Consider the following 26,465-nt stretch of genomic DNA (forward strand, 5'->3'; position numbering starts at 1 on the left):
GAGGGCCACACAGTCACCAAACTGGGCTTACTACTTCCTGGGGGAGCTTCTGGCTTCGGCTCTGCCCAGTCACGAGATACCCATCCCGCACACCCCCGACACGTGGAGGATCCAGAAACCTTCGGCAAGCTCTGATTTGTCCACTCCGTAGTGAAGGACTCTCAAACGTGGGGACAAAAATAAAATCAGAGTCTGTGAAAGGCTTGAGGAATAATGGGCTTATAATTTTAATTATTAAAAAAGTAAAGAGGGGCGCCTGGGTGGCTCAGTGAGTTAAGCCTCTGCCTTCGGCTCAGGTCATGATCCCAGGGTCCTGGGATGGAGCCCCGCATCGGGCTCTGCTCAGTGGAAAGCCTGCTTCCTCCTCTCTCTCTGCCTGCCTCTCTGGCTCCTTATGATCTCTCTCTCTCTCTCTGGCAAATAAATAAATAAAATCTTAAAAAAAAAAGTAAAGAAAATATTATTCACCCGTAAAAAAAGAATAAAACACTGACAACATCCTCCATGTAGACAAACCCTGAACACGTGCAAGGGGCAAGAGGCCAGACCCAAAGGTCACATATTATGCTGTGATTCTGTTTACATAGAATATCCAGAGAAGATAAATCTACAGAGACAGAAAGGAGATTAGTGGCTGCCAAGAGCTGGGCGGAGGGGGGAGCTAAAAACTGCTTAATAGTAAGGGGTTTTCTTTCGGGGAAGTGAAAATGTTTTGGAATTAAAGCTGGTGGTTGTACAATACTGTGAATGCCCTAAGTATCACTGAATTGTTCACTTTAAAATGGTTAAGCTAACATTCTGTGAATTTCACCTCAATAAATTACTTAAAAAAAAAAAAACAAAACAAAACAAACACGAAAAGAACGCAGAAGCCAGCCCAAATGCCAGCCCATTGGCAGCAGCCAGGCTACTACTGACCAAACCAGAAAAACCTGAGGCTGAATCATGGTAGGAATGGTTTACAACACATTAACATGCACCAAGTAATAAATAACTCATGAGACTATACTGGGAGGGGAAAAAAAAAAATTAGGCATAGAATAGGATATACCTCTGAAAGAGCCAAAACAGGGCATGGAAAGGCATGATCAGAGACCAGGTAGAAAATTCTCCCCTCAGGTCCTGGTGAGTTCAAACCAAGGTCCTGCTCTTTTCCTCAACACCGGCTCCACACCCTGCCCTCCCCGACTTCTTGACTCAGCCCATGGCCATCATTCTGCCAGCGACTCAGCCCAAGCAACCGTGGGCCCTTGACTCTCCAGAGACAAGCAGCCAATCTACCAGCAAACCATCAGAATTTGCCCAATTCTGTCATCTCTGCCGCTACTGCCCTGGGCCCGGCCAACAGCAATCCCTGCCGGCTGGGTTGCCGTCGCTCCCCCACAGCCAGCCTTCCTGCCCCCACACCCTGGCTCCTCGACGTGAGCCTGCTTTGCACACAGCTTTGAGGACGGCTTCTTTAAAACACAGATCACCTGAGTGCCCGTCTAAGATGACTGATAACACTGTCCCTTTATGTTTCAGGTGCATCCCTTTATATCATGCAATTCACAATTTTTTTAATGGTTAAAAAAATACAACAGGTTAAATCAGATGATGTCCATCTTCTGGTCAAAACCCTGCATATTCCACTTGGGAAAAAAGTTCTTTCCATGTCCTCGAAGGCCTTTTACAAACTGAGCTCTGCTGTCTCAGAGCCTGTCTCTTGGGTTCTCTCCCTCCCGCCTCCTCCTATTGGATCCACCCTGGTCTCCTCCTTGCTCCTAAAATAAACCCCCAGAATCCAACCTCAGAGCCTCCGTGCACGCTGTTCCCTCTGCCTGCAGTGCCCTGCCCCCGGCACCTGCCGGCTCCCTCGCTCATGGAACTCAGGCACCTGTTGACATGTCGGCATCCTCGAACAGCCTTCCACGACCAGCCGGTATGAAGTACCACGCTCCCAGTGCCCTGTCCTCTTAATTTGGTTCACTTTGCCTCCCAGCACCTACCACCACCAGGCAAATTACACACCAGTTTATGTTCTCTCTTTCCCCCAACGAGAACAGAAGTTCCACAGAACAGGGACCCGGTTTTGACTTTTAATGGCCGGACACATTATCTCAGTGCTGTGCCCGGAAGGAGGGCTGGTCCCACGCAGCAGCGTCCCTGCTGAAAGAGCTGGTGACTGAATAAATCACCTGGCTGACGAGAGACAGTGGACGGCAATGCCATGTCCTGTGACCTGGCGGTCGTGGCCTTGGAGCTGGACCTCACTGCCCAGCAGCCAGCTCCAGCAGAGGGCTCCTTCCGAGGGCAGACAGTGAGCCTCACCACAGTCAGATGCCTCACAGAAGACAAGAGAATAAACGCACTCCTGGCCCTCAAGGGTCACAGGTTGTTCATCCCTCCTGAACCCTGGACTCCCCCGTAGCCCATGGAAAATGCCCATTACTACAAAACAGCTCCAAGCCCAGAGGCCCAGAGGTATTGATAAAGGATGGACAACACTGGTGTCTTTCCACAGACATCCACAGAGCAGGACTTGCAATTACAGTTAAGGAAAAAAAAATGTCCATGTCACTTGGAGGCAAGACCCTCGGGGCTCCCCATGCCAGCTCACCCCGAGCTGACATTTTCCCAGTGCCTTTTCCCACAGGCTCAGAGACCACAGAGCCAGACAACTGAAAAGGAGGAACTCAGGGAGTGGCTGCCACGGGCTGTGACCCTAAAGGTCACCAGGACCGCCATGCTCACCCAGATCACCTGAGGGGCTTTGTAAAACCTTCAGAGTCTGGCCGCACCCCAAACTCTCCAAACCCCAACCGGGCATTGGAGTTTCTGACAACTCACCATCGGAACCCAAATGTACAGCTAATGCTTAAAAACACCCAACTTGAGGGCGCAGGTGGTGCTGACATGAGACAGCGGGGGAGGGACCCACGGCGTCCTTACCTCACCAGCGTGTCACCACCAGCCCCTCCCGGGCTGTAGTAGAGCACGTTCTCCAGGGACAGGGAGAACTTCAGGCCCTCTGCCTCGGAGATATATAAATTGGTGCGGTTGTTGCTGTGACTGACGCATACAAACACCTGGTCCTCGGAGGCATCTGCGATGTAATATTCCTTTAGAATCAAAAGTCGAAAGAAACACAAGTCAAAAAACACACTTGCGCCGTGGGCTTTCCCTAGACCCCCTGAAGTAACAATTTCCCAAAGTCCCAGTGACAGGTATGGGCCCAGAGCCCACAGACAGCTTCCCAAATCCTGGGGAAGCTTGGCCAATTTTCTTTTTGGAGGAGCTGAGGCTGCCGGGTTGCTGGAGCAAGTCTCTTCCTGGCAAATGGGGCCTAAAAGCGGGGACCACTGAACTCCATCAATGACCTAAAACCTTCCATTTAGTTCATAATGTCTCTGTCTACTTCCCATGAGGTCTAGCATTACTACCAAGTACAATACACATTCATGTGCATTTCCTTTCCTTTCATTCTCTCTAAGGTACTAAAGGAAGAAGGTGGAAGCCGTAAAAAGCAAAGAATGGACAAGAATGTTCTCCACCTGAGCTCCCAAACCTTCCACCACACCGAATGCTAGCAGCAAGGCCTTCTGACTGTGGGCGCTTCTCTGATGACCCCAGCCCACGAGGATCCTTCCTATCAATCTCTCCGTTACCATACACACAACAGCAGCCAGGCCTTGGACTATGTGTGGCTTCCTCCTCTGCTTGGTTCTCTGTGTCTCCAGCCTATGTGTTTCTAAAAGGGTGGGACCCAGCTCTTATCTCCTGTTGGAATCTAGCTGCCTACAGTAAAGCAACAGAGCATGTCCTGAACGGTCACCAGCACCCCATTCCTTCAGGACTGACACCCTGAGCCCACGGACTCTGGTCCCAAACCTTTCCACCCATCCGCCTCCACTAAAGCAAATTAAAGCTGCCATCTCACCACTTTGAAAGTGAACAGGAAAAGAAACAAATCAAGATGCCTAGAGTATAATGGTTCTCTCTAGGGGCCGATCTCCAAAAGTGACTTCAGAGAGCCTCTATCAGAGATCGAGCTACCCAGAAGGACATCCCTGCGACACGCTCCCGGTGACGCCTGCATAGGGACAATGACACTTCTTCCCACCCCCACAGCGGACCCCACTCACATTAATAGGATGCCTTGTGACAAACTGGGCTGGTCGCATAGGCTTCCTGCCAAAAGAGACCCAGAGCTGGACTGAAGATGGCTGCAGACTGCCCCAGAGATGCTGCCAAGGAAGAGGAGGAAAAAGAAGTTAACAGTGCCCTATTACAGCCACTCAAATAAGTGAAGAAGGAAAGAGTAGGGTCAGACCCCTCCAAGTCTACAAAAAACGGGGAACACAGGGTGACTGCAAATGCACACTTTTGCAACATCGCTGTTTGCTCTGCAGCTCGGGCTGCACTCGCTTGGTTCCAGACTGCTGGTCTGCAGCAGGCACTAGACACCCCCCGACACCAGATGAGGATGAAGGGGAAAGGGTCCTGCGGCTGAAGCTGAGTGTGGGAGGCGGGTGGAGGCTTCACCGGGCAGCCCCCAAGCCCACCCAGGGTGAGGTCAGCCACACGGCGCACATAAAAACCTATTCCTTTGTTCTTTCCCTCCTATTTTCAGGTTAGAGGCATACTTGAATTCAAGGGCTTTAGCTTGCACAAAGAGGTGAGGAAATTTTCAATGATTCCCTTTTGAAACCTTTCAATAACTTCTCCCTGATGAACATTTTTGCTGGAATATGTTCTCTTCAGGAGGGCCCAGGGCATGCCCCGTGAGGTCAGCCCCGTCACATTGTGTTTGAGAGATACTGGAGCACAGCTGGAATCTCGAAAATGTGTACAAAAGCACTAGATTAAGAGCTGGCTGTACCACCTCGAGAAGTCACTAAGCCTCTCTAGGTCTCATGCATTCATCTATAAAGCTGAGAAGCTGATTAGGCATGGGATTCCTGTCGATGGGTTTCCAGGGTCCAGGCACCCTATAAATACACAGACAAACAGTGTGATAGATGCACCCATTCATCCTGCTGGGGAGGGACACAATCTTTACTGGATCCTCAAAACGGTCAATGGTTCAGAAAAAGGTGAGAACCACCATAAAGGCTTAATGTGGGTTTTTCCAGCTCTGAACATATGGGGCAGCGAACAAAAGCCAAATGGTGCACATCTACCCAGACAGAAAGGGACACACACCATCATGTGGACAGAATCACACACGGGCCTATTAAGCTGATCAGAATATTGGGATCACCAGCCGGAAGGGGTTCACATCTGGCTTCATTTATCCTTGACCACGTTGCTACTGTTACTACAGATTTTAAATTCCTATAAAGGATGAAACATACCAATTTCTCTTAACTATAACTGAATTCCCTGCACTAATATATGTCCAATAGACACTATGTAAAGAGCAAGCTGATGAATGTGAAGGTACACACACATATTCAAACAAATGCTTAAAAGTAACTTATTTGAGGGGTGCCTGGGTGGCTCAGTGGGTTAAGCCGCTGCCTTTGGCTCAGGTCATGATCTCAGGGTGCTGGGATCGAGTCCCGCATCGGGCTCTCTGCTCAGCGGGGAGCCTGCTTCCCTCTGTCTCTCTCTGCCTGCCTCTCCATCTACTTGTGATTTCTCTCTGTCAAATAAGTAAGTAAATAAAATCTTAAGAAAAAAAAAAGTAACTTATTTGAAAGAAGCCAGGTAGGGAAGTACAAAAGACTGCCTTTCTAAAATGTCACACGGAAAACCATGTTAATGGCTTGTACTCAATAGGAGGCCAGAGGAAACATGGATCTCTTAAAAGTTATTTAAAATTTAATTTTAAATTAAAAATGTAAAACATATTACCTGAGTGAGAAAATAGTGCCCAGCAAAACTGTCAGGCATAGATCCCAAAAGCCCTCCTTAAGTCAATAAAATTTTAAAGCTATTCATAAAGGTCAGAGGATCCATGTTAAGTTACCCTATATAAATCCCTATATACATATATGAATACAGAGATGTCCGTGAAACACACACTTTGATGCCTTAAACTTGTTCACTACTTCCCACTGTGGTTAAACCTTAGAAAGGAGCTACTTTTCTCAGTGACACCAGGGCCATGATTAGTTAAGCATTCTTAATGCGTCCTGTTGATTGGCACAAGAATTGAGAATGCACATCAAGGTCAGTCTTCCTGCAAACGTCTGAGTACAAGATGCAAAAGTCTGAGTACAAAGGTTGTAAGAAACCTTAAAACAAACCAAAAAACAAAAAACAAAAAAAATTTAAAAAGCAAGCTCAAAACACATGCGTCCTACTTTCCTTTGGGACAATAGTTCCAAAGCCTGGACAATTCAGGCTCACCCCTAAGGAGCTACTGTAATACTTTCTTGCTACCAAGAAACACATTAATAATTACACCGTGGGACACTGTGGATTGTCAGATAGATGTATCATAAGCTCCTACTAACTTTCCTTAATAAGCCATGGGTTCTTGTGGTTGCTGAGTTTCTCTTTACCATGATTATAAAAGTAAAACATGGGGTGTCTGGGTGGCTCTGTCGTTAAGTGTCTGCCTTTGGCTCAGGTCATGATCCCAGGGTCCTGGGATCAAGCCCCACATCAGGCTCCCTGCTCAACAGGAAGCCTGCTTCTCCCTTTCCCACTCCCCCTGCCTATGTTTCCTCTCTCACTGTGTCTCTGTCAATTAAATAAATAAAAATCTTAAAAAAAAAAGAAAAAGTAAAGCATGCTCATGAGAAAGAAACACCCAACAGTATGGACGGCTATAAGGTAAAATGCAGGCGCTCAGCTCCCTACCCTCCACTCGTTCCTCCTGCCCTCCTCCCCAGGGAGTAACAGGGAACAGGCTCTCGTGGGGTCTTTTTTTTTTTTCTTTGTAATTTTATTTATTTATTTTGACAGAGAGAGATCACAAGTAGGCAGAAAGGCAGGCAGAGAGAGAAGGGGAAGCAGGCTCCCCACTGAGCAGAGAGCCCAATGTGTGGGGCCCAATCCCAGGACCCTGAGACCATGATCTGAGCCTGAAGGCAAAGGCTTTAACCCACCGAGCCACCTGGGCGCCCCTTTCATGGGGTCTTTGAGAAGTGTTCTGTACCATCACCCCAGGCATATTTATATAGTGACAGACAATGCTATACTTCCCAAACACCCATTAGTCTTTCCTCCTTAGCAAAATGATATTGACTGCCACCCCAAATAACGCACTGGGGTCCTCCGCCTTTTGCATAACTACATGTGGCCATGTGACTGAGAACTAATCCAGATCTGTAAGCCTAAATGGTGTGTTGGGTTTCTAGGAAGGCTGCTTAAAGGGACTTAATCAGAAGGAAGGGGTCCTACTGTGGCCTATCTGTCCTTACTCTTTCTGACTCTCGTAAAGACCCAAAGGCTAGTACAGATGTCCTGGACCACGAGGGAACGGTGAGGATGGAAACCACTGTCAGGCTGGTGGAACAGAGAGAGGCCTAGGCCCCCAATGACACCAGGGTATCAACAAACCAGCCCTACATTGCCTGCCTCCAGGTAGCACTGAGGAAAAAAATATCTGCATTCATAAAGCCACTTTTCACTTCTACTCTGTTACTGGTAATTGAACACAATGTCAATTTGATACATGCAATTTTATTTTCCACACACGATGCAGATTGTGCTAGAAATATTCTTGCGCAATTCAACCTTCTTCATTATCAGAGTCTCTTAGGCGTCTCTCATTTAACAGCTCATGGGCTCTGACGTGATTTCCAGAAGCACTCTTGAGTGAATATACCTGGATATATTACCTCTGTCAGAACTACACAAGAGTGTCTGTAGGATGCCCTTCTTAAAACCCCTACGTCAACATTTTCACTTTCAGCAGAAGAAAGAGCCTTCCTGAAAGGCTACCCCAGTTAATACACATAAATACTTCCACCGGCATCCAGGAAGTATTTCAATGCTTCGGGTTATGCCAGGATTCTAGGGTCTGAAAACGTAGGATAAGATCTTTGTTTCATTTGGTGCTTTCATTCCGATAAGGAAAAATAAATTGATGTAAGTTTCTGGAAAATGTGAATTTCAGAAAGTGCCCTTCCATTTATGTTTGAGATTCTATCAAAGGAAATGCAAGGTCAAGGAGGGAAGAGCAGAGGGGAACTAAATGAACGACACGTTCTTGCCAAGTGAAGGCCACAGGATGTCACAGGGAGATCTTCAGCTGAACGTTTCGTGGAGAACAGCTGTCAGAGAGTGAGGGACCTCAAGGCACATGGCAGACAAGGACACAGTCCAGAAGGGGCTTGCGTATTCACCGCCACCTTCGCCTCTGAAACCGTGACAAGGGATCAGCAAGACATCATCATCCACATTACTGCTGTTCATACTAAAATATTTATGGATAACATTTTTTATATATTTTATATATACATATTTATGATTTGCTTTTAAAATATTCAAAGAAAGGGGCACCCGGGTGGCTCAGTCGGTTAAGCATCTGACTCTGGATCTCAGTTCAGGTCTTGATCTCAGGGTTGTGAGATCAAGCCTCACACTGAGGTCCATGCTGGGCGTGGAGGCTACTAAAAAAAATAATAATAAAAAACAAAATACAATATTCCAAGAAAAAAATAACTCATGGGTACACTGCCAAAAAGAGATTAGCACATGTAAATAATATTGAGTCTGAATGAGGGCAACCGTGGTGGTCCTATCAGTATAAACTGTGCTTTTAGACAGATTTGAAAACATGCATAATAGGGGCGCCTGGGTGGCTCAGTAGGTTGGACATCTGCCTTCAGCTCAGCTCAGGCTGTGATCCCAGAGTCCTAGGATCAAGCCCCCTGTCAGGCTGCTCAGTGGGAAGTCTGCTTCTCCCCCTACTTATTCTCGCTGTCAAATAAATACATAAATAAATAATCTTTAAGAGAAAGAAGAAAAGAAAACATCCATAATAAAGTTTCACGAAGTTAATATTCATTGGAAGCACCTTGAGAACAGCAGAAAAAGGAACTCTGAAAATCCATTCATCCGAAAAGCAACAGGACCACTGACAAAAATTCTCCAAGTCAACTTTTTCAGAATTCGAAAAATTAAACAGAGGCTTGCCAAAACCCAGAGAGCACTTAGTGGAGAACAGTGTCAAAGCTCAGCAGGAACAGCTGACCTCATGGCTTCAGTCCCATTCCTTTCTCTCTGGCCCGGCGGTAGCCCTGGAAATGCACAGCCTCGCAGCTACGGGAACTGTGAAAACCAGCAGCCGCACAGCCCCTGCAGGGGACAGACTGTTGCCATGCCCAGCGTGAAAACCATGTTCTCAGGTCTTCTCTGCCTATAGAGCTCCCTGCACAAACAGACCTATAGCCAGCTCACTTACAGAAAAACAGAGACAAATGGCCTATGTTTCGCATCACAGCTGCTGGAGCAACATGACGGCCGGGAGCTCACAAAAGGCTCACTCATAAGCATGAAAGGAAAAGCTGAGGAAGTAGATGCTCCTGAGAGGCTTCAATATGCTGTGAAATGTTCTGGGGACTCTACAAGGTCACACACGCAAGAACTGTGAGTATGCTCAGGAGAGCAGCGAGAAGGGCCTAATGGCTCACGGCTGGGTCTGTGGAAGCAGGAACTGAAGGCTAAGGCAGAGCTGTAGGCTGCACCAAAGGCAGGCCCCGCACCCACACTCCAAGGCCCTCAGCAAAGGCTATCAGATGTATTGATTCAAAGCATTTTTTTTTAATTTTATTCATTTATTTGACAGAGAGAGATCACAAGTAGGCAGAGAGGCAGGCAGAGAGAGAGAGGAGGAAACAGGCTCCCTGCTGAGCAGAGAGCCCGATGTGGGACTCGATCCCAGGACCCTGAGATCATGACCTGAGCCGAAGGCAGCAGCTTAACCCACTGAGCCACCCAGGTGCCCGATTCAAAGCATTTAAGAAAAATCTCTATTTGATCATTAACTGAGCATGAAACCTAATTATCAAACATGTCATACCATCACAATGAAGAATACAAACTCTACAAATTAATGCAGGAAACTCACAGACAAAACAAACATAGGCAACAGCAGGAAAAGGCAACAAAAACCATTCTGGGAAGGGGCTACTCTGATACGAGCAGTTGCCGCATTATATACCATCGAAAATGTCTGATTTTCAATAAAAGAATGACAAGATCAAGCAAACCTCAAAGTATGTTCCCTACATAGACACAGCTCACACACACACACACACAGTCAATAGAAACTGTTTTGAGGAAGGCCCAATATTAGACATACAGATGAAAAATTTAAATCCCCTATCATAAATATGCTTAAAAAATTAGAAGAAACCATGTCACGAGAATTAAAGGAAAATATGAGAACACAGTCTCACCAAAGAGAGAATATCAATAAAGAAACAGACATTTGTACAGATACAAATTCTTGAGTGGGAAAGGACAATACGTCACAAGAAAAAAATCACCAGAGGGGTTCAACAGGAGATTTGAAGTGGCGGGAGAGAGAGGCAGTGGACCTGAAGACACATTAATTCTGATGAAACACAGATGAAATCTGAAAATATTATACTAGGAAAGAAAACAATTATAAAAGGTCACATGGTTTAAGATACTCTTTACATAAAATGTCCAGAACAGGCAATTCCTGGAGGCAGAAATAGGTTTGTCCTTGCCAGGGAGGGGAGGGGAACAGAATGGGGGTGTGGGGGCTGGAATTAGATAGGGGTAAGCATAAACAACTCTGTGACTAAGTGAACAACCAATGAGCTATATACCTTAAAAGGGTGAATTTTACGGCATAGAAATTATATTTTAATACAGGTGTTATTTATAATTCGTTGGGGTGTTATATTTGTTTATTGTTATTTATAATGTGTTTGGGTTTTACTGTTGCATATAAATTATATGCATTAAGCATCTATTTATACCTAGCTTTATGTTTACATACATTTAAGTAATGTTACGATTAAAAAAATTTGTTGGGACACCTGGGTAGTTCAGTCAGTTAGGCCACTGCCTTCAGCTCAGGGCATGATCCCAGGGTCTTGGGATCGAGTCCTGCATCGGGCTCCCTGCTCAGCAGGGAGCCTGCTTCTCTCTCTGCCTCTGCCTGCATTTGCGCGCGTGCTCTCTCTCTCTCTCTGAGAAATAAATAAATAAATAAATAAATAATATCTTTAAAAGAAAAAAAAGTTGTCAATAGCTTGGTTTTGGTTAGCTCTCCTAAAAAATCATGCTCCAACTGTGGTCTACTAACGTTTCATGGAGAAGCCCATAATCCTGCAATGATTACTAAATTTTCTTGTTATCTCTACCGTTAGAGACCTTAAATGAGCATAATGAAGATTAGAAATTGGTTTTCAATAGTGGTTGGTTGGTCAGAACAGCAAAAGTACAAATGAGCTCTCTCGGGAGATCAGTGGCGTGCAAGATATTTGAAGTGGCCATTATATCCTAAAGATAATACTCGGGCATGAACAGCACATAACAATTTAAGGAGGCTTGTAACCTGAACTCTTAGGGGTAATGCCCATGACTTATCAAGCTTTCACACGAGAGGATTCTGGTTGCCTGATGCCAACTCAAAGGGTAACAGCATCTTGCCTCTACAACAGGGTTGGTTGTCTGTAAAGATCCATACCGAAATATTTTAGAGTCTGTGAGCCATCCTGCCTCCATGCAATTATTCAATTCTGCCACTGTGACATGAAAGCAGTGATGGACAACATGTAAGCAAATGAGCATAGCTATTTCAATAAAACTTTATTGACAAAAACAAGTGAAGGGCCATAGTTTGCCAATCTCTGCTCTAGAACATTGTGTTTGGATCACCTAGAACAAGAGAGGAGATGCTGTCAAGCCCAACATTGGGTCTTTGTTTACTGATATACATTTGTGCAAGAAAGGTGTGGACCTGGCTTTCATGATAAGCTGATGGTGAAGCTACAGACTCACTTCTCTCCAACATTCGGGCAACTACTGCTATCCACCAGAAAGAACCTAACAGCTCTCTATTGCCAAGTTAAGGAATCAATGTTGGTCCAGTCTGCAGAAGTGCCTCATTGCTGTCGTAATGGCCTATCATTCTCATGTAGACTATTAAGTAAGTGAACTTCATGTCAAAAAACAAGGAATAAAAATCAAACTTGGGTTTAAAAAAAAAAAATATATATATATATATATATATATCTCAAAGGGGGAGGAAGGGCATCCAAGCAGTTCAGTCAGTTGAACAACTGACTCCTGATTTCTGCTGGGGTCATCTCAGGGTCTTACAGCTAAGTCCCAAATTGGGCACTCTACTCCAAATGGATTATGCTTGAGATTTTCTCTCTCCCTCTCTCTCTCTAATAATTAAGTAAAATCTTTAAAAAAAAAAAAAAAAATCAAAGGGGCCTCAGACACAAAGCACATACGAAATAAGAGCCAGGCTAACAGGGCATCGGGGGATCCTGAAGAGTCTGACCCCGGCTCCAGTCCAGAATCCAGATGGCTGTCCCCATGTGTTCTAAAAAGCTAACTTGCAAAAGCACTGTAATCATTCACGGCATTGGAAAAAAACCAAAAGAGTTAATCACCCAAAACCAATTTTCTGTGGTTCGCAATTAGCTCCTTGACTTTCCTAATTTGGTTTGAATCTGTTTAATATTAAGGTCACTCGGAATTCCCCAAACTCAGGCAGCCTGAGTGCTAAGCACACCCCAGATAAGAAGTTACACTTGCAAAAACCTCACGACACTCCCACGGATAGGGTTATCCAACCAAGGCCAATGTTGTTTATCCTTATGGCTCAGCAGTCTAATGTAATAAAAAGGAAGAAAATAAAATGGGGAGAAACACTCATTTTACCATGCACTGCCAGTTGGGTCTCTTCCCTCATCAACCCACCCAATCTACAATGATCCTATGATAACAGAACTATTATTGAAAGCTTCTGCATGGGTTTCTGGCCGCTGTGTGTGCATGTGCGCAGGCATCCGTGTGTGTGTGTGTGTGTGTGTGTGTGTGTGTGTGACAGAGAGAGAGAGAAAGTGATAGGCAAGGCAAGAGACCTAACGCAAATAGCCTGACAGGAAAAAAACTACCATAATTACAGTGGCTTTAAAAAACATTTTGCAAAGTATGTAATAGGGAACCCACCGACACCTTCTCTTCTCATCCTAACCTTACTCTCTGCTTTCCTCTCTGGGGAGGTCCTCTCTCTACCCTAGAATCCTACCAAAGGGAGTGGCCTGCTTCTGCCCGACCAACTACCCACCATATATTTTAAGTGAGAATCTGGAGGAAAACATTACTCCTGACTTTGGTCCCTAAGGTTAACGGTGATGGAAAGCAAAGCGCCAGCCAGTTACCAGAGGCCATCTTCAGAGCCTGAGATCAAGGAGGGAATGGCCCCCATCAAGAAAATAAGCTATGGCACTCCAAGAAAGTGGCCCAACTTACTCTCCTCGGGACGGATTTTCCCTTTACACAGGGCAGTACAGCCATCACTTGCAACTTGAGACAGTCGCAAGGCAAGCCCTGTTAAACAATCAAGTCTAGTTTTAAATGAGCAACCCCTCCCCCAACCCCGTTCCAACATCTGGCTCCATCCAAAACATCAAATCAAGGGGAAGACTTTCCCAAGGGCTGAGAGTTAAGCTACTTACGGACAGCTGGAAGCTTAATCACTGCTTTTCTTAGAGCATTAACTCCCACTAGCCAATGACTACACATTCTATTAGCCATGGAAATTAACATGTGTCCAAAATTCCCAAAAACATTGGCCTAATCTGAAAGGAAATCGGGCGGTGAGATTAAAGCAAATTGCCACGGAGCCCTACCTCTCCTTTCCTTGCTCTTTTAATTGGGATTTCAAAGAAACACGTGTTTGGCAAGGATGCTCGATACCAGGAAACATCCACGTTCTGAGAGCCCAGAGTCCGTCTATGGCCAGTGCCCCTCAGTCAAGCTCCACAAGGCACCCGGATCCGGTCCCTGCACACACACGCTCACCGGCTCGATCACAGAACGCCAAACCTTGGAAAGGAAACTCGGGGAAAGGAGATTCCACATTCCTCAGCGCCTTCAACTTACCACTACCTTTGTAGCAAACATGTACTTGTCCCGAATCTGAAAGTCCTTCACTTCCTCCAGGATCACTTCCTGGTTCTCTCGGGACTGGAAGAAGTCCGTACTTCGGAAAACCGTGGAGTAGCCAGAGGGTTCGTGCCGTTCCACGTAGATGGTGTTTGGCTTGTCATAGGGATCGATACCCCTGGAGGAAAGAGAGAAGTTGCCTCGTTTAAGCAACAGGAGACACTACATTTCCACCAGGCAGACAGCCAACTGGACTGGGGGGACACGATGGTGGGATCTACAAATGATACGCTCCCAGCTACAAACAGAGCCCAGTGGTTGCTCCTTGGCTCAGTGGAGAGGTAAAGGGATCGCCCTTGGTCAAGTTTTGATGTTGTTACTGCTCTCTTCAAAGCGCCCTGGGTGTCCCTCCAGGCAAGCCTTGGCCAATGCGTGAGATGAGCGAAAAGAAGGAAAAGTAAAAGGCGGGGTATTTCGGAATCAATAAGCATGGGACTGCTCGGGGCTGCCGCTGAGTTTCTGACCTCAAGCTGTAAAGCTCAGAGAAGGAAGGAGCGTGTTTTCCCAGGCCTCTAGAAGAAACCACATGAGGAACCAGTGAGCCTGACCTTGTGAACGGGCCCTGCCCTTTCTGTCTGTCCGTCCTGAGCCGCTGTTGCTGATCCGTGCAATCAGGACTCATCCTATCAGTACAGTCATGTTCTGTGAGGCTCCTTTGCAAACTTTCTCACATATACTGATCTCCCTGATACCCTTCAGAAATTCAGAGCTCACTACTCCCCGCTCCCCGTGCTCCGTCAACAGAGCACCCACCCTGCATGCACTCGGGACCTGCATGTCAAAATCCTACTCTTCCGAAGTCATTTTCAAGGCCCCTCTTCCAGGAAGCCCTCCCCCAAAGCTCTCCTCCCTTCTCCCAATACCCACCATGCACCCGCGCAGTGTTCAATTTCAACATTATGTGAGTTTCAAACAAAGGTAGAAAGCTGCTTGGGGTGGGTGGATTTTGGAATCACTCTCAAGCCTTCATACAATGCTGCTTCTGATTCACAGTGATGCTTCTGATTCACCGTGTTCCTTTGTTCACCATAATGTGTCTGAGCCTCCCAGAGAGAGCAGAGATCCCTTCAAAGGCCACGTCTTGTATATCTTTTTGTCCTACAGGGCTCCCAGCTGACCTGAATCTTGCTGCCCTGAATCCGTGGACCACAGTACACGGTTGACTTGATCCTACTCCCTCGAGAAGAGGCTCAGAACTGGGTTCCACGCCACATAAGGCCCCCAGCCACAGCTGGGAGGAGGACTACTCTGCCTCAGGTTCCCTAATGCTCAACCAGATACTAGGCCAGGTGTACTGCTCAGCTCATGGGAAAAATCAGGAGCGCCTCTGAGGGAGGCTACGGGGACGACCCAAGGAATGGCAGGATTCGCTTCTGGGCCTGTCTTTGCACATGTCTTTGCCTGTCATATGCATGATGGCTCTCATGGTAAGGAAGGCTCGGATATAAAATTTCTATAAAGATACACTGTCAAGAGCACAGGAAGGGAGGGAGGGTGGGAAGGAGAAGAGAGGGAGGAAGGAAAGGAGGAAAGAAGGAAGGGGGAGACACGAAATAGAAACCAAAAGAGATGACTCTGGCCCCACAATCTGGAGTCTTAGCAGGGCCCTGGAGCAGCCAGCGGCCTTGGTCCTAGTGCAGGAGACAAACGCTCGTCATCAGACTTCCCGTGTGCGTATGTGTGGGGGTGGTGGCATGTTCTCTTCTTTTCCACAATTAGAAAGTACTGATTAAAGTACTTCCTCTACCCTAGAGGATATGCAAATTAAAACAAAGCTGCTGGGTATTTTTAAAAAGGCAGAGAGAAAGGGACCTTTGCTCAGATAATTTTGAGACTGAGCTCACCTCTGTTCTTCCTTTCCTAAACAAAACCGGTATCTAGAGATAGAAAGACCTGTGACTTCCCTCCCAGTTCTCTTCTGTGATCGCTAGGTGGACCTCCCCTTTCCGAGAGCCCCTCCGCCTCCACAGATATCTGTGACATGACCGATATCTCATGTCACAGAGGCCTAACCTCTGCTACTCCGCCGTCAAAAGCCTTCCATGATTTTCTCTTCTCTTTGCCCTCATTTGAAAATTCCAAGCCTTGCTCCATCTCTAAGCACAGTCCCCAGTCCTCACCTGGCCTCAGCTATAACCCTTCAGTGATGCATGCTCCCCAGGGCATCCTTGAGTCCCTCCCCCACAGCCCTTCCATGGTCCTGTCTTGCCGATCTCCAGCTCCGGATTCCATAGATCACTGGTTTTCTGGACTCCTGCTGCCCCGAGGCTGCTACACATTATTGAATAAATGTATGCCATTATTCTCGGAGAGGTTAGATTTCACTCTCACTTATTATGGGAACTCCTAGGGGAAAAATCCTCCAAATGGCCTGAAATGCCCTGACACCAGATACATAATTATCTAAATTCAGCAAAGCCAGCCCTTTCCCCTAAGACATCTGCATATGTGCACGGAAGGAAAAAGTACAACATTCAAATTCCCAAGTGTGATGTTCCTTTACTCAGTCATCCAGCCCTCTTAATATATGGTATATAAACAGAGAAAGGGCAATTTGTCCCCTTAAAACACAAATAAAGCAAAAGGAAGTTCTACGTACTTCTCGGGTAGAGGTTATACTTGGATAAGACTGTGGTCATAATTTCACTAAGACACACAACCTCTGCCCAAGTTAAAAAAAAAAAGGATCAGAAACAGCTGCCCTCTTTGAAGAGGAAATCCAATGGAGCCTCAAGATACTCAGCTCTAAGACCCCTCCTTATGCTCCCTCCATCTCTACTGTCCTCATTTACCAAGGAAGCAACACCAACTCAAAGACATTCCTCTGCAAACAGCTAAAAGAAGCACAGGCAGTATGTACTACTGCATTTAATGAGCACAAAAACTATATGGAAAACTCGAAACACATATGATAAACTTAGAATTACAAGTGAATATACACATGTGATATCTCATGTCACAGAGGCCTAACCTCAAATATACAAAGAGTTCCTGGAAATCAATAAAAAGACTCACCATTCAATAAAAAAAGGGTCAAGGGTATGAAAAGATGTGTCATAAAAATAGAAATAAAAATGATGCTTAAGCAGTTAAAAGATGTTCAAACTCATTCATAAAAAGAAAAACTCAAACTAAGACTATACTGAGATACTACGTCTTAACTGACGCATCAGCTGTGGAGAGAAGCACAGTTTTATGTTACTGAAACGAGAGCAAATTTTGACAGTCTCCATAGATTTGGCAATCTCTACCAAAGTTACAATTTCAGTGCTTTATTCAGTGCCAAAACTGACCAAAGCCCCTGCTTCGGTGGAGCTTTCATTCTACCAAAGAGAGAAAGACAAATAATAAGGCTTGGGGCAGCTGGGTGGCTCAGTGGGTTAAAGCCTCTGCCTTCAGCTCAGGTCATGATCCCAGGATCCTGGGATCAAGCCCTGCATCAGGTTCTCTGCACGGCAGGGAGCCTGCTTCCTCCTCTCTCTCTGCCTGCCTCTCTGCCTGACTGTAATCTCTGTCTGTCAAATAAATAAAATCTAAAAAAAAAAAAAAAGACAAATAATAAGCCTAATAATCCCATATTAGAATGTGGTAAGTGTTATGTAAAAAAAGAACAGATCACAGCACAGGAAATGACAGGGGAGTAGTTGCAATTTTAACAGGATCCTTAGGACAAGCCTCATTTAGAAAGTGTTATTGGAGCAAACTTGAATGAGGTAAGGGAGTAAGCAATAAGTGTATCTTGAAGAAGAACAGTCTAGGCAGGGAAAAAGCAAGGGCAAAGGCCCGGTGGTAGGAACGTGCTTAGCACTGATCTGAGAGAAGTGATGGTGCATATTAAAGCATTCAAAGCAGAGAGAGGAACAACATGACCTGACCTGTTTATACAAAGATCAACCTGGCCATGTACTGAGAATTAACTGCAGAAATGGAAAGACCAGGTGGACAACTAACGAGTGACAGCAGTGGCTTGGAGTAAAGTCATGGCAGAGGAGCAGATCCTGGATATTAACCGAAGGTAGAGATAACAGGATTTCCTGACAGGTAAAAGGCAAAGCACGAAACAAACATGAAATTCAGGGACAACTCCAAGTTCTTGGCCTGAGCAGTGAGAAACTGAAATGGGGAAGGTTCCAGAGGGAGCTGACTGGGAGCACTGAAGGTCAAGGGTCAATGTGGGAGGAATCATGTTTGCTGAGTGGGAAGGGGTCGAATGACCCACTGACCCAGCAGGTCTGGTCCTAAGTATCTGTCCTGCCTGTTCGTCTGCATGTGTCCAAGAGCACCCACATCCTGTAACCGTGAAAGGCCAGAAGCAAGGACCACGAGCACCAACCGTACGTCTTCATGGCCAGCCCTGCTGACTTCTCTCTCCTTCTCAGAACCCCAACAGGGGCTCCCCGCTGCTTTCAGAATTCAGTTCAGATTCCTTTACCAAGCACTGTGGTTTCAGATACCAGTGTCCCTTCCCGGATATCACCCAACACACTGTCCAGAAGTTAGACTCCCTGTTCCCCACCCAAGCACCTGGACACAAGGAACTGTCTCTGCCTTTGGCCACTCTGTTTCTGTCTGGCATCCCAGCCCCACACACCTGCAGGCCCCTCCTGTGACCTCCGGCCTCTTGCACATGTCTTGGCTCCTAAGCAACCTCCACCATGAACTGTCTGGGACCCTCCCGTCTGGAAAGACTATGTCCCCCCTCTGGCTTCTCCCGCCTACGTCTGTGACTTCTACATTCTTCCAGGATGTGTGTATGTGCACGAAATGCCTTTTCTTACCTCCTCAGCTACAGTCTCCTTAATAACTATATCCATAAATTATTCAACTTCTTCTACCCTAAAGCATCTAGCATGTTTTATATTCAGCAGACATCCAAAGAAAATACGTTATGAATGAACAAGTGAATGAATGTTATACAGCGAAAAATCCCACTTCTATTATCATGCTCGAAGAGTGAAGGTCTTTAGAAATTCTAATCCACGCAAGTGCCCCAAGACTCCCCTGGGTTCCCCAACGGACTGAAAAATGCAAAAGCTCCATCACTTCTCTCACAAATAACCTTCCTTTCTCATCCCCCACTGCCCTGTGCAGTGAGTGTGTTGTACTCGAAGCTCTAATTCCCAGGTCTAAAATGTGCCTTTCTGAACCACCTGCTCCACATTTCAGGTGAGGGCAGGTCTGGCCTCCAGGAAGGAGCTAGAACTGGAGAAAGGTGATTACATAATTCAAACTTCTTAGATGGATGACTTACCAAGAAAAGGACTTCACATGTTCCTGAATCAGGATCCAGGTCTGGCCAAAATCGTCTGACTTCCACAGCTGCAAAGACCAAAAGGACAAAAAGGGATCAAGATGCAGGGATGCCTGAGTGGCTCCTTTGTCTGACTTTAGCTCATGTCATGATCCTGGGTCTTGGGTTCGAGTCCCACATTGGGCTCCCTGCTAAACAGGGAGCCTGCTTCTCTCTCTGCCAGCCATTCCCTTACTTGTGCATGCTCGCCCTGTGCTCTCTCTCTTTCTGAGAAATAAATAAATAAAATCTTTAAAAAAAAAAAAAAAAAGAAGAAGAAGAAGAAGAAAAAGGAAAAGAAGCAAGAGGCAGGCATAACCTGAACGGCACGGCCCTCAGACCGCACCAGAAGACCACACCATAAGTAACACACAGTCTGTGAAGGCTGGCCAGGAGATCAGCAAGGCCAACTTGGTTACTCCAAATCCGAACAAGAGTGGGGGTGGAGGGGGTAGGCAAGATCTTTATCTTCCTGTTCCTCTCTGCAGTTACTAAGGCCTTAAGAACAGCTGTAAGGAAAAATAAGTGGAGATTGTCTTCCATTTACGGATCATCTGAAATTATAGTTTACTCGACACCAGCCATCAGGGGTAGTAAAAACAAAAGGATTACACTCTGTACTTTCCTGCTTTTCCTTAAAAACTCGTAACGGCCCACAGTGATTAAAGGGGAACAGAGGGGACCCTGGCTAAGCGCAGAGGCAAAGAGCACCAAGGGGAACCACTTGAGTTCAAACCACATGGCCGGGAGTGATGAACTTGATGGCTTGGCCAAAGCCCCTGAACTCCCAAACATAACCCCTGAGCGTTCCTCCTGTCCTAGAGACCACATATGAAGAAGCAGAAGACTAAAAATAACATTGATCCACCTACAGGGTCAACTGACCCAGCCTGTACTTAGGTTACTCCCTAAGGCAAGGGAAGGTAAACAGATCATGTTTTGGTTAAACAACCTGCGAAGAAAAAGAACCGTTCCAAGGTTCCTCAGACCCAAGCCGTTCAAAACTCATCATGAATCCAATCCTACAGGGTCTGCCGGTTTTATGGGATTATACCAGACCAATAGCCTTGATTCGGCAAGTTTCAACCTTGAGATGTAAACCCTACTTGGGTTTTCTCCCCATCTCACTCTCCTTCAAATCCAAATTAAAGGAGAAAAATACACATATTTGTATTACAGGCATGCACACACACATACACATGTAGGGAAAAAAAATTAAAGTTAATGGTAATTTCAAATAAATGGTACGAAAGCAGTGAGTTTAAGGTGGGGGATGGGAAAGGTAGAACAGAAATTCAAGAAGAGGTCCCAGCAGAGCGCAGACTCTAGGCTTCCTTAGCTGGCTCTCCTGGATTAATTTCCAGAGCTTTGAGGTAGCCCCAAACCCACAAAGGTGCATCGATACCAAGAAGGGCATGATGTTTGGCTATGAGGGCCTGCGGAGCACCGGGCATTGTCCCCAGGGAGCTGGAAGGCAGCCAGGGAGAGATACTTCCCTCAGGCATGGGAAGTCAACTAGTGCAAAGGTTAGCTTGGCAGAGGAAGAGGTGTGGGGGGGAGTTCACCCAGAGGACACACAACCCACACGGGCAGGAACAGAAAACCAGAGAAGCAGGGTTCCAGAAGCTCCCTTACCTGCTTGTTGGGGTGAGACCTGTCAAAGCCCAGGAGAAGGTTGGAGGCCTTGCTGTGCAGGAGGAGATCGGCTGCCCGGAACGGAATGGAAAAGCCTTGGATAGTGTTGCAGAAGTCAAACGTGATCCAGAGGTACTGGGCGTAAGCATCTGCGAAGATGTACTGCAAGAGAAAAAAGGCGAGCTCAGCGCCCGACACCCTGTCTCCAGCGGAGTGTGCAGGGTCAGGACCCTGCAGGGGCCCCCACTTGGCCTCCTCCCCATCTGCTGGCCGGGAGGAGATGCTGGCACACACCAAGCAAGGCTCAGGGAAGGAAAGGGTGAAGAAGAGGCTCCCCTGTCACTGGCTCAGCAAGCCAGTCAAGGCTATTTTTTCCTTGAACTGACCTGGCCATTCCCACCCTCTGGCAGGTCACTGAGGCACCATCAGAGGGCAGCGGGGACCCAGAAGTCCTGCTCTTCAGAGTGGCTGCACACAGATAACCCTGCTTCTCCCCCTCCATCCTCTGAGCAGCTACGGAAGTCCCTATAATCACACCCATCTAGGAGGATTAGCTCCTTCTTCTGGCCACCAGGCCAGGGGACAGGGCAGCTCCAAGGACCAAGCTGCAGGAGGGACTGGCTGCCTCACTTGGGGGCATGGCAGGAAAAGCTCTGGTGGGCAGGGCCTTCACCTGACTTAGCCCTGCCCAGGTGAGCGGCTCTGAACAAGTAGGACCGCACAGTGACTGCCAGCCTAGAGGGTCCTCCAGGAGAAAGGACCACGGCAATTCAACTTCACAAACGTCCGTGGGCTATCCCCCATGGACCGGATGCTGCGGGCGCCACAGTGAAAACCCAGAATCCTTGCAGTCTCGCATGCGAGAAAGACAGACGTGACCGTGGGTGACTGTAACTCTGGGGGAAATGAGATTCTGCGCGGAACCACAGACGGAGTCCCGTCAGAGCGCACGGTCCAGAGGAGTCCCAGTTTGGGAGCTCAGAAGGGAAGCAGGGAAGATCTGGCCCTTGGAGGGCAGGCAAGACTTCCAGAGGGATAGAACATCCGAGTGGAGAGCAGTATGAGTTCGGGAACACAGGGGACAACAGTAGAGCACAGACTTGAGGACGGCCAGGAGGGCCTGCAGGAAATGTCTACAGAGGGCAGCAGGCCTGGAACACACAAGAGAGGTGGGAAGGGCAGCCCCTGCTCCTGGAAGGGCGAGGGCAGCCCAGTGGCTCACCGTGGCCAGAGCAAGGGGGACCAGCTCTCAGTGCCCACCAGTCCCTAAAATTCCAGAAATTGACAATCCAAAGGAATCCATCCCAACACACTTCCCCTCCCTGACCGCAGCTGACCAGATCAATCTTCTGCTCAGAATCCTTTTGGCACAAGCAGCGAAGGCACGTCCTAATACTCGTGCCGGTCTGCACGCTGCGTCCACGTTCTCGCTCCTCCGCCCTTGGCTTCTCCCTCCCCGATTCCCAGGAGCACATTCTACGTGTTCTTTCTCTCGGGCTCCTTCCACGGCCTCTAACGCCGAGCTCCAAACTCCGCCGGAGGCTCGTTAAATCTAACCGTAAAGGCGAGCGAATGTTTTGAAAACATAAACGACCACAAGCAAATGCAATGTTGTAAAAACAATTATGATCCTTAAAGGACCATCATCATTTCTGGCATAAGAGGTGTTCCCTAGAAATGCCGGAGCCCCTTTTCCTGCTCTGAAACCAGCTCTGTTACTAGGGAATGGAGTGCTCTCGGTTTAGAAAGATTTCTCCAGAAACCTATTCCATCGTTTCTAGGGGTTTCACATTTGAAGACATAAAAGTCATGAAGCCGGTTATAAAACGCATTATCTGTCATTCACAATGACAGCTCAATGTGCCCAGAACAGGGGCGCCTGCCTGGCTCAGGCGGTGGAGCCTGCGACTCTTGATCTTGGGGTTGTGAGTTCGAGCCCCACGTTGGGCACAGAGTTTATCAGAAAAGGGAATGCGTCACGAGCACGTACTGTGTGCTGGGCACGGAGCAGACAAGCTGTGCGGCCTCAGCTCACGCTCACCCTAGCCTCATTCCATCCTCTGGTACTCACAGCCAGGCCCTCCTTTGGGTACAATCTTATCCTATCCTCCTTCACTAACCAGGACGCGGGAGGGCAGAGAGGTTAACCGGCCAAGGTGAGCCAGGAAGCAGCACCTACAGCCGTGTCCGGCTGGTTCGGAGCCCACCCCTTCCCCGTTCACCCAATCTTTTCTTCTCTCCTCCAACAAAGAGGCAGAACTTGGGGAATTTCAGGCCAGGTGTCACCCTGTGCCCCGGGGCTCATCCACGGGCCTCCCTCTCTCAGTCGGCTCCCCGGGCTTGTAGAGGGAGCTCCCTCCCCTGGCCTTGGGCAACGCCATTTCATGCCAAGCCTCCGAGCCCCGCACCTGACGGGCCCGTCCTTGACTCTCCTCTGGCTCCTTCTTCGTCCGCCTCCACTCCCCACCCCCGCATAACCTCACCGCTCTTCCGTCCCCTGCTGCAAACCTGCTCCATTGTCCACAGGCCCCATGCAGCTTCAACTACCACCGCCGAGATCAGGCATGTTGGGACTTTTAATCTACAGTCTGATCCTGACTTCGGACCTGACCCTCCTCAGCATCTCCCCTCTGATGCACTGAAGAGAGTCACTACATTCACAACGGAGACCTCTGATGCCATCCTGCCATGCCCCAAGCTCTCCACACACTACACGCTCCCGGCCTGAGTCCTCACGATGAGAGCTGGGATTTCACTCCACTGCCTGGCCTCGGCCCCATGCCCCATCCGCTCCCCACCTAGTTATGTTTTCCTCTTCATATCTCTGCTCTCCTTTGCATGCCCAGTGCTACCCATGTTGTGAACTCCCTGCTAGAGCCTGTGAGCAAACTGAGGCCGGGCACTGGGCTTTTTAGGCCCCCTTGTGCCATCCCAGGCTTGGCAAGAGGGTGATAGGAACTTCGGCTGAGGAAGCAGGCAGCATCATGTCTATATTACCATGACCCCCTCATGACTTCCTGACCCCTCTCTTATCTTTCCCCTTTCTGATCTATCCTGCCTCTTGCCAGGACACACGTTTCCCTAAAAGACTCTATGTACAATGAGTCCCCTACTCAAAGATCCTTCCATGGCTCCCCACTGTCTTCGAGGAAAAAAGCAAACTCCTCCATCTTCAGCTAGAGGCCTGCCTTGTATCTCAAAGAGCCCCAGGGCCAACCCTCCATGCCTGAGAAGTGAGTCTCCCTCCTGTCTGTACAGAAGCCACAGACGCCTTGACATTGCCCATGGCCGCCTCCCCTTCAAGGACTCCCACCAACTCTGCTCAGCTACTGGAATCACACCCGTCCTTGAAGCTCCATTTCCAATCCCAAGTACCCCGCGAAGCCTTTCCTCCTCTGACCTGACCTCACTCAATCCCCAGCTGCGCCCCTCCCCCGCTGCCGCTGTGACTTCCCACCATCATGCAGGCATGCCGTGATGTAACAACATGAGCACAGGACAGGAAGTACAGCATGTCCCACTCTGCCTTGAGGTCCCCTGACTGCCTGCCGTCCAGTCTCCTCGAGGCCAGCCCCAAAGATGTGCCAGCAGAGCCGACCTACCGGGTGCTTCCTAGACTGTGTGATGTCAGAAGTGCCCTCAGACACACCCACCTCTCCCGTCCTGTTTGCAATCATGCAATGTTCAGCTTTGGGCTTAAAATGATGTTTCCTCTGAAAACACAAAGACCTCTAGACGTATAACATAAGCTACAGAACACACCTCCATGTTCGTATAAGTGATTCTCTCCGGGTCTCAGTGGGGGAACCAGGAGCATGATGACATGGGAAGAGCAGGCAATGAAGGAATGTATCTCCAGGAGATGAGAATGAAGGGAAAGACAGAGAGGACTACCTCTCAAGGTTGGGAAGCCTAGCTGCACACTCTAGGGCTTTCTGGAAGGAGCCTTAGACGTACTGCTTGGCTGACCTCAGGTGCGCCACGGGGCCAGCAGCACTCCCAGGCAGCCCAGGCTGCGCACTGCTTCAGGGAGGCGGCACACAAGGCTGAGAAGAAGGAAGTGGGGCTGCTGGCAGGTGCAAAAATAGACCCAAACCCTCACATGACCCCACAGCCACTCCATTTCCATCACAAAGCAAAACCACTAGAGCAGAGCTTGCTTGCCTAACCAGCCCTTCCCTTCCCCTTCCACAGGCATACCCCCTTCAAGGTTCCACGGGTCCCCCGGGTGACACCCTCGCCTATTCAGGCCATTGACCACAGTCATTTCAAACCCTGCTCCCTGACCACACCCTCAGGTCCTCACACGGGGGATGTGCCCGGGCCCAGCGGGCCTAGTGGTGTCAACAGCGAGGCACCTAGCCTGTGTGATTTTTCTCAGGAAGTGGCAGGTCTCGTGAGGCAATGCACCTTCCAAGGTAAAAGTAACAGAAGAAACCGGCACAGTGAGAGTCACAGCTTCCTTCCTGAGAAGATGGGGAGGGGTAACGACTTTCTTTGGAGAACTAGAAACTCAGCAGAGAAGACTGCCTCTCGAACCCCACTCAGTCGGCTCCAGGCCTGTGCCCCACAGGGTCACTAGGTTTTCCTGTGTCACTAGATTTTCCAAAAAGGCGGCTCCTCTTTTGTCTCCCCACCGGCTCCAAAGTAGGTCCATCTCTCCAGTGAGAAAGCCAAGATGCCCCACCTCCCACATTGGGAGGGCCCAGGCTGAAGGCATGCCCTGGCCTTCCCGTACCCCAAACTCCTTGACAACCACCCCTGGTGTTCTCTTCTTGCATGCCCCAGTGCCCTTGCTCCTTCTCCACACCTGATGCTCCAAAAGCCCCTCTCCCTGCTGCACGAACCCGCTCTGCAAGCCCAGAACTTCGTCTTTCCTGTCTTCTGACTACTCAGATGTGGATGTGGGCCCAGCAGCTGCTCACCACAACCCATGACAAGCAGGAAGTAAGTCAGAACCTGCTTGCAGACATCTGTGCCCTTGTGGTAGGAGGTGAAGGCGAGGGGGCAGAGGGAGCTGAAAAAGAAGATTCCAAGGGGACCACAGACACAACTGCAATACGAGTTAGCTCTAGGACAGCATATAAAAGATAAGGATAATAAGGTGAGTCATCCAGTGTTATCTGCTGCTTGCAAGGCAGGAGGCATACAGATCTCTCCAGGGGAGATGGGGCACAGCCAGCAACCTGGACCCTGGGGCAGGGAGCCTCACCTCTTGGAAGCCAAGAGCACACCGGGCAGCAGGGGACACCTAGCTCTGGGAGCGCGAAGTCCCATACCTGCCCGACCAAACGCGGCGGTAGAAGCCAGTGCAGATGGCTGGCAATCTTGTCCCCAGAGCCAAATCCCTCCAGCACCTCTTCCTTGCTTTTCATTGTGGAGTGAGTTAGGGGAGTGAGGGTGGAGAGCTGTTCCTAACTGCTGCTCTGCTTTGAGA

The 26,465-nt window shown here is 48.3% G+C and overlaps 1 protein-coding gene across 3 annotated transcripts in view; it reads right to left on the bottom strand.

Moving 5' to 3' along the window:
- Positions 1-26,465, bottom strand: part of SORL1 (sortilin related receptor 1) — a 150,704-nt gene that overhangs the window by 101,312 nt on the left and 22,927 nt on the right. For all 3 annotated transcript variants that reach the window (XR_006606889.1, XM_004750086.3, XM_004750085.3), the window contains exons 4-8: positions 21,029-21,190; positions 19,355-19,422; positions 14,041-14,221; positions 4,125-4,226; positions 2,932-3,101 (exon numbers count right to left, since the gene is read on the bottom strand). Coding sequence is in view for 2 of the 3 variants with exons in the window: in XM_004750086.3 (XP_004750143.1) it covers positions 2,932-3,101; positions 4,125-4,226; positions 14,041-14,221; positions 19,355-19,422; positions 21,029-21,190 (683 nt within the window). In the remaining variant the exon portion in view is untranslated. The remainder of the gene's footprint in view (positions 1-2,931; positions 3,102-4,124; positions 4,227-14,040; positions 14,222-19,354; positions 19,423-21,028; positions 21,191-26,465) is intronic.

The sequence above is a fragment of the Mustela putorius genome, unplaced genomic scaffold, assembly GCF_011764305.1.
Source record: "Mustela putorius furo isolate JIRA1106 unplaced genomic scaffold, ASM1176430v1.1 tig00000460_pilon_pilon_pilon, whole genome shotgun sequence".
Taxonomy (NCBI): Eukaryota; Metazoa; Chordata; class Mammalia; order Carnivora; family Mustelidae; genus Mustela; species Mustela putorius.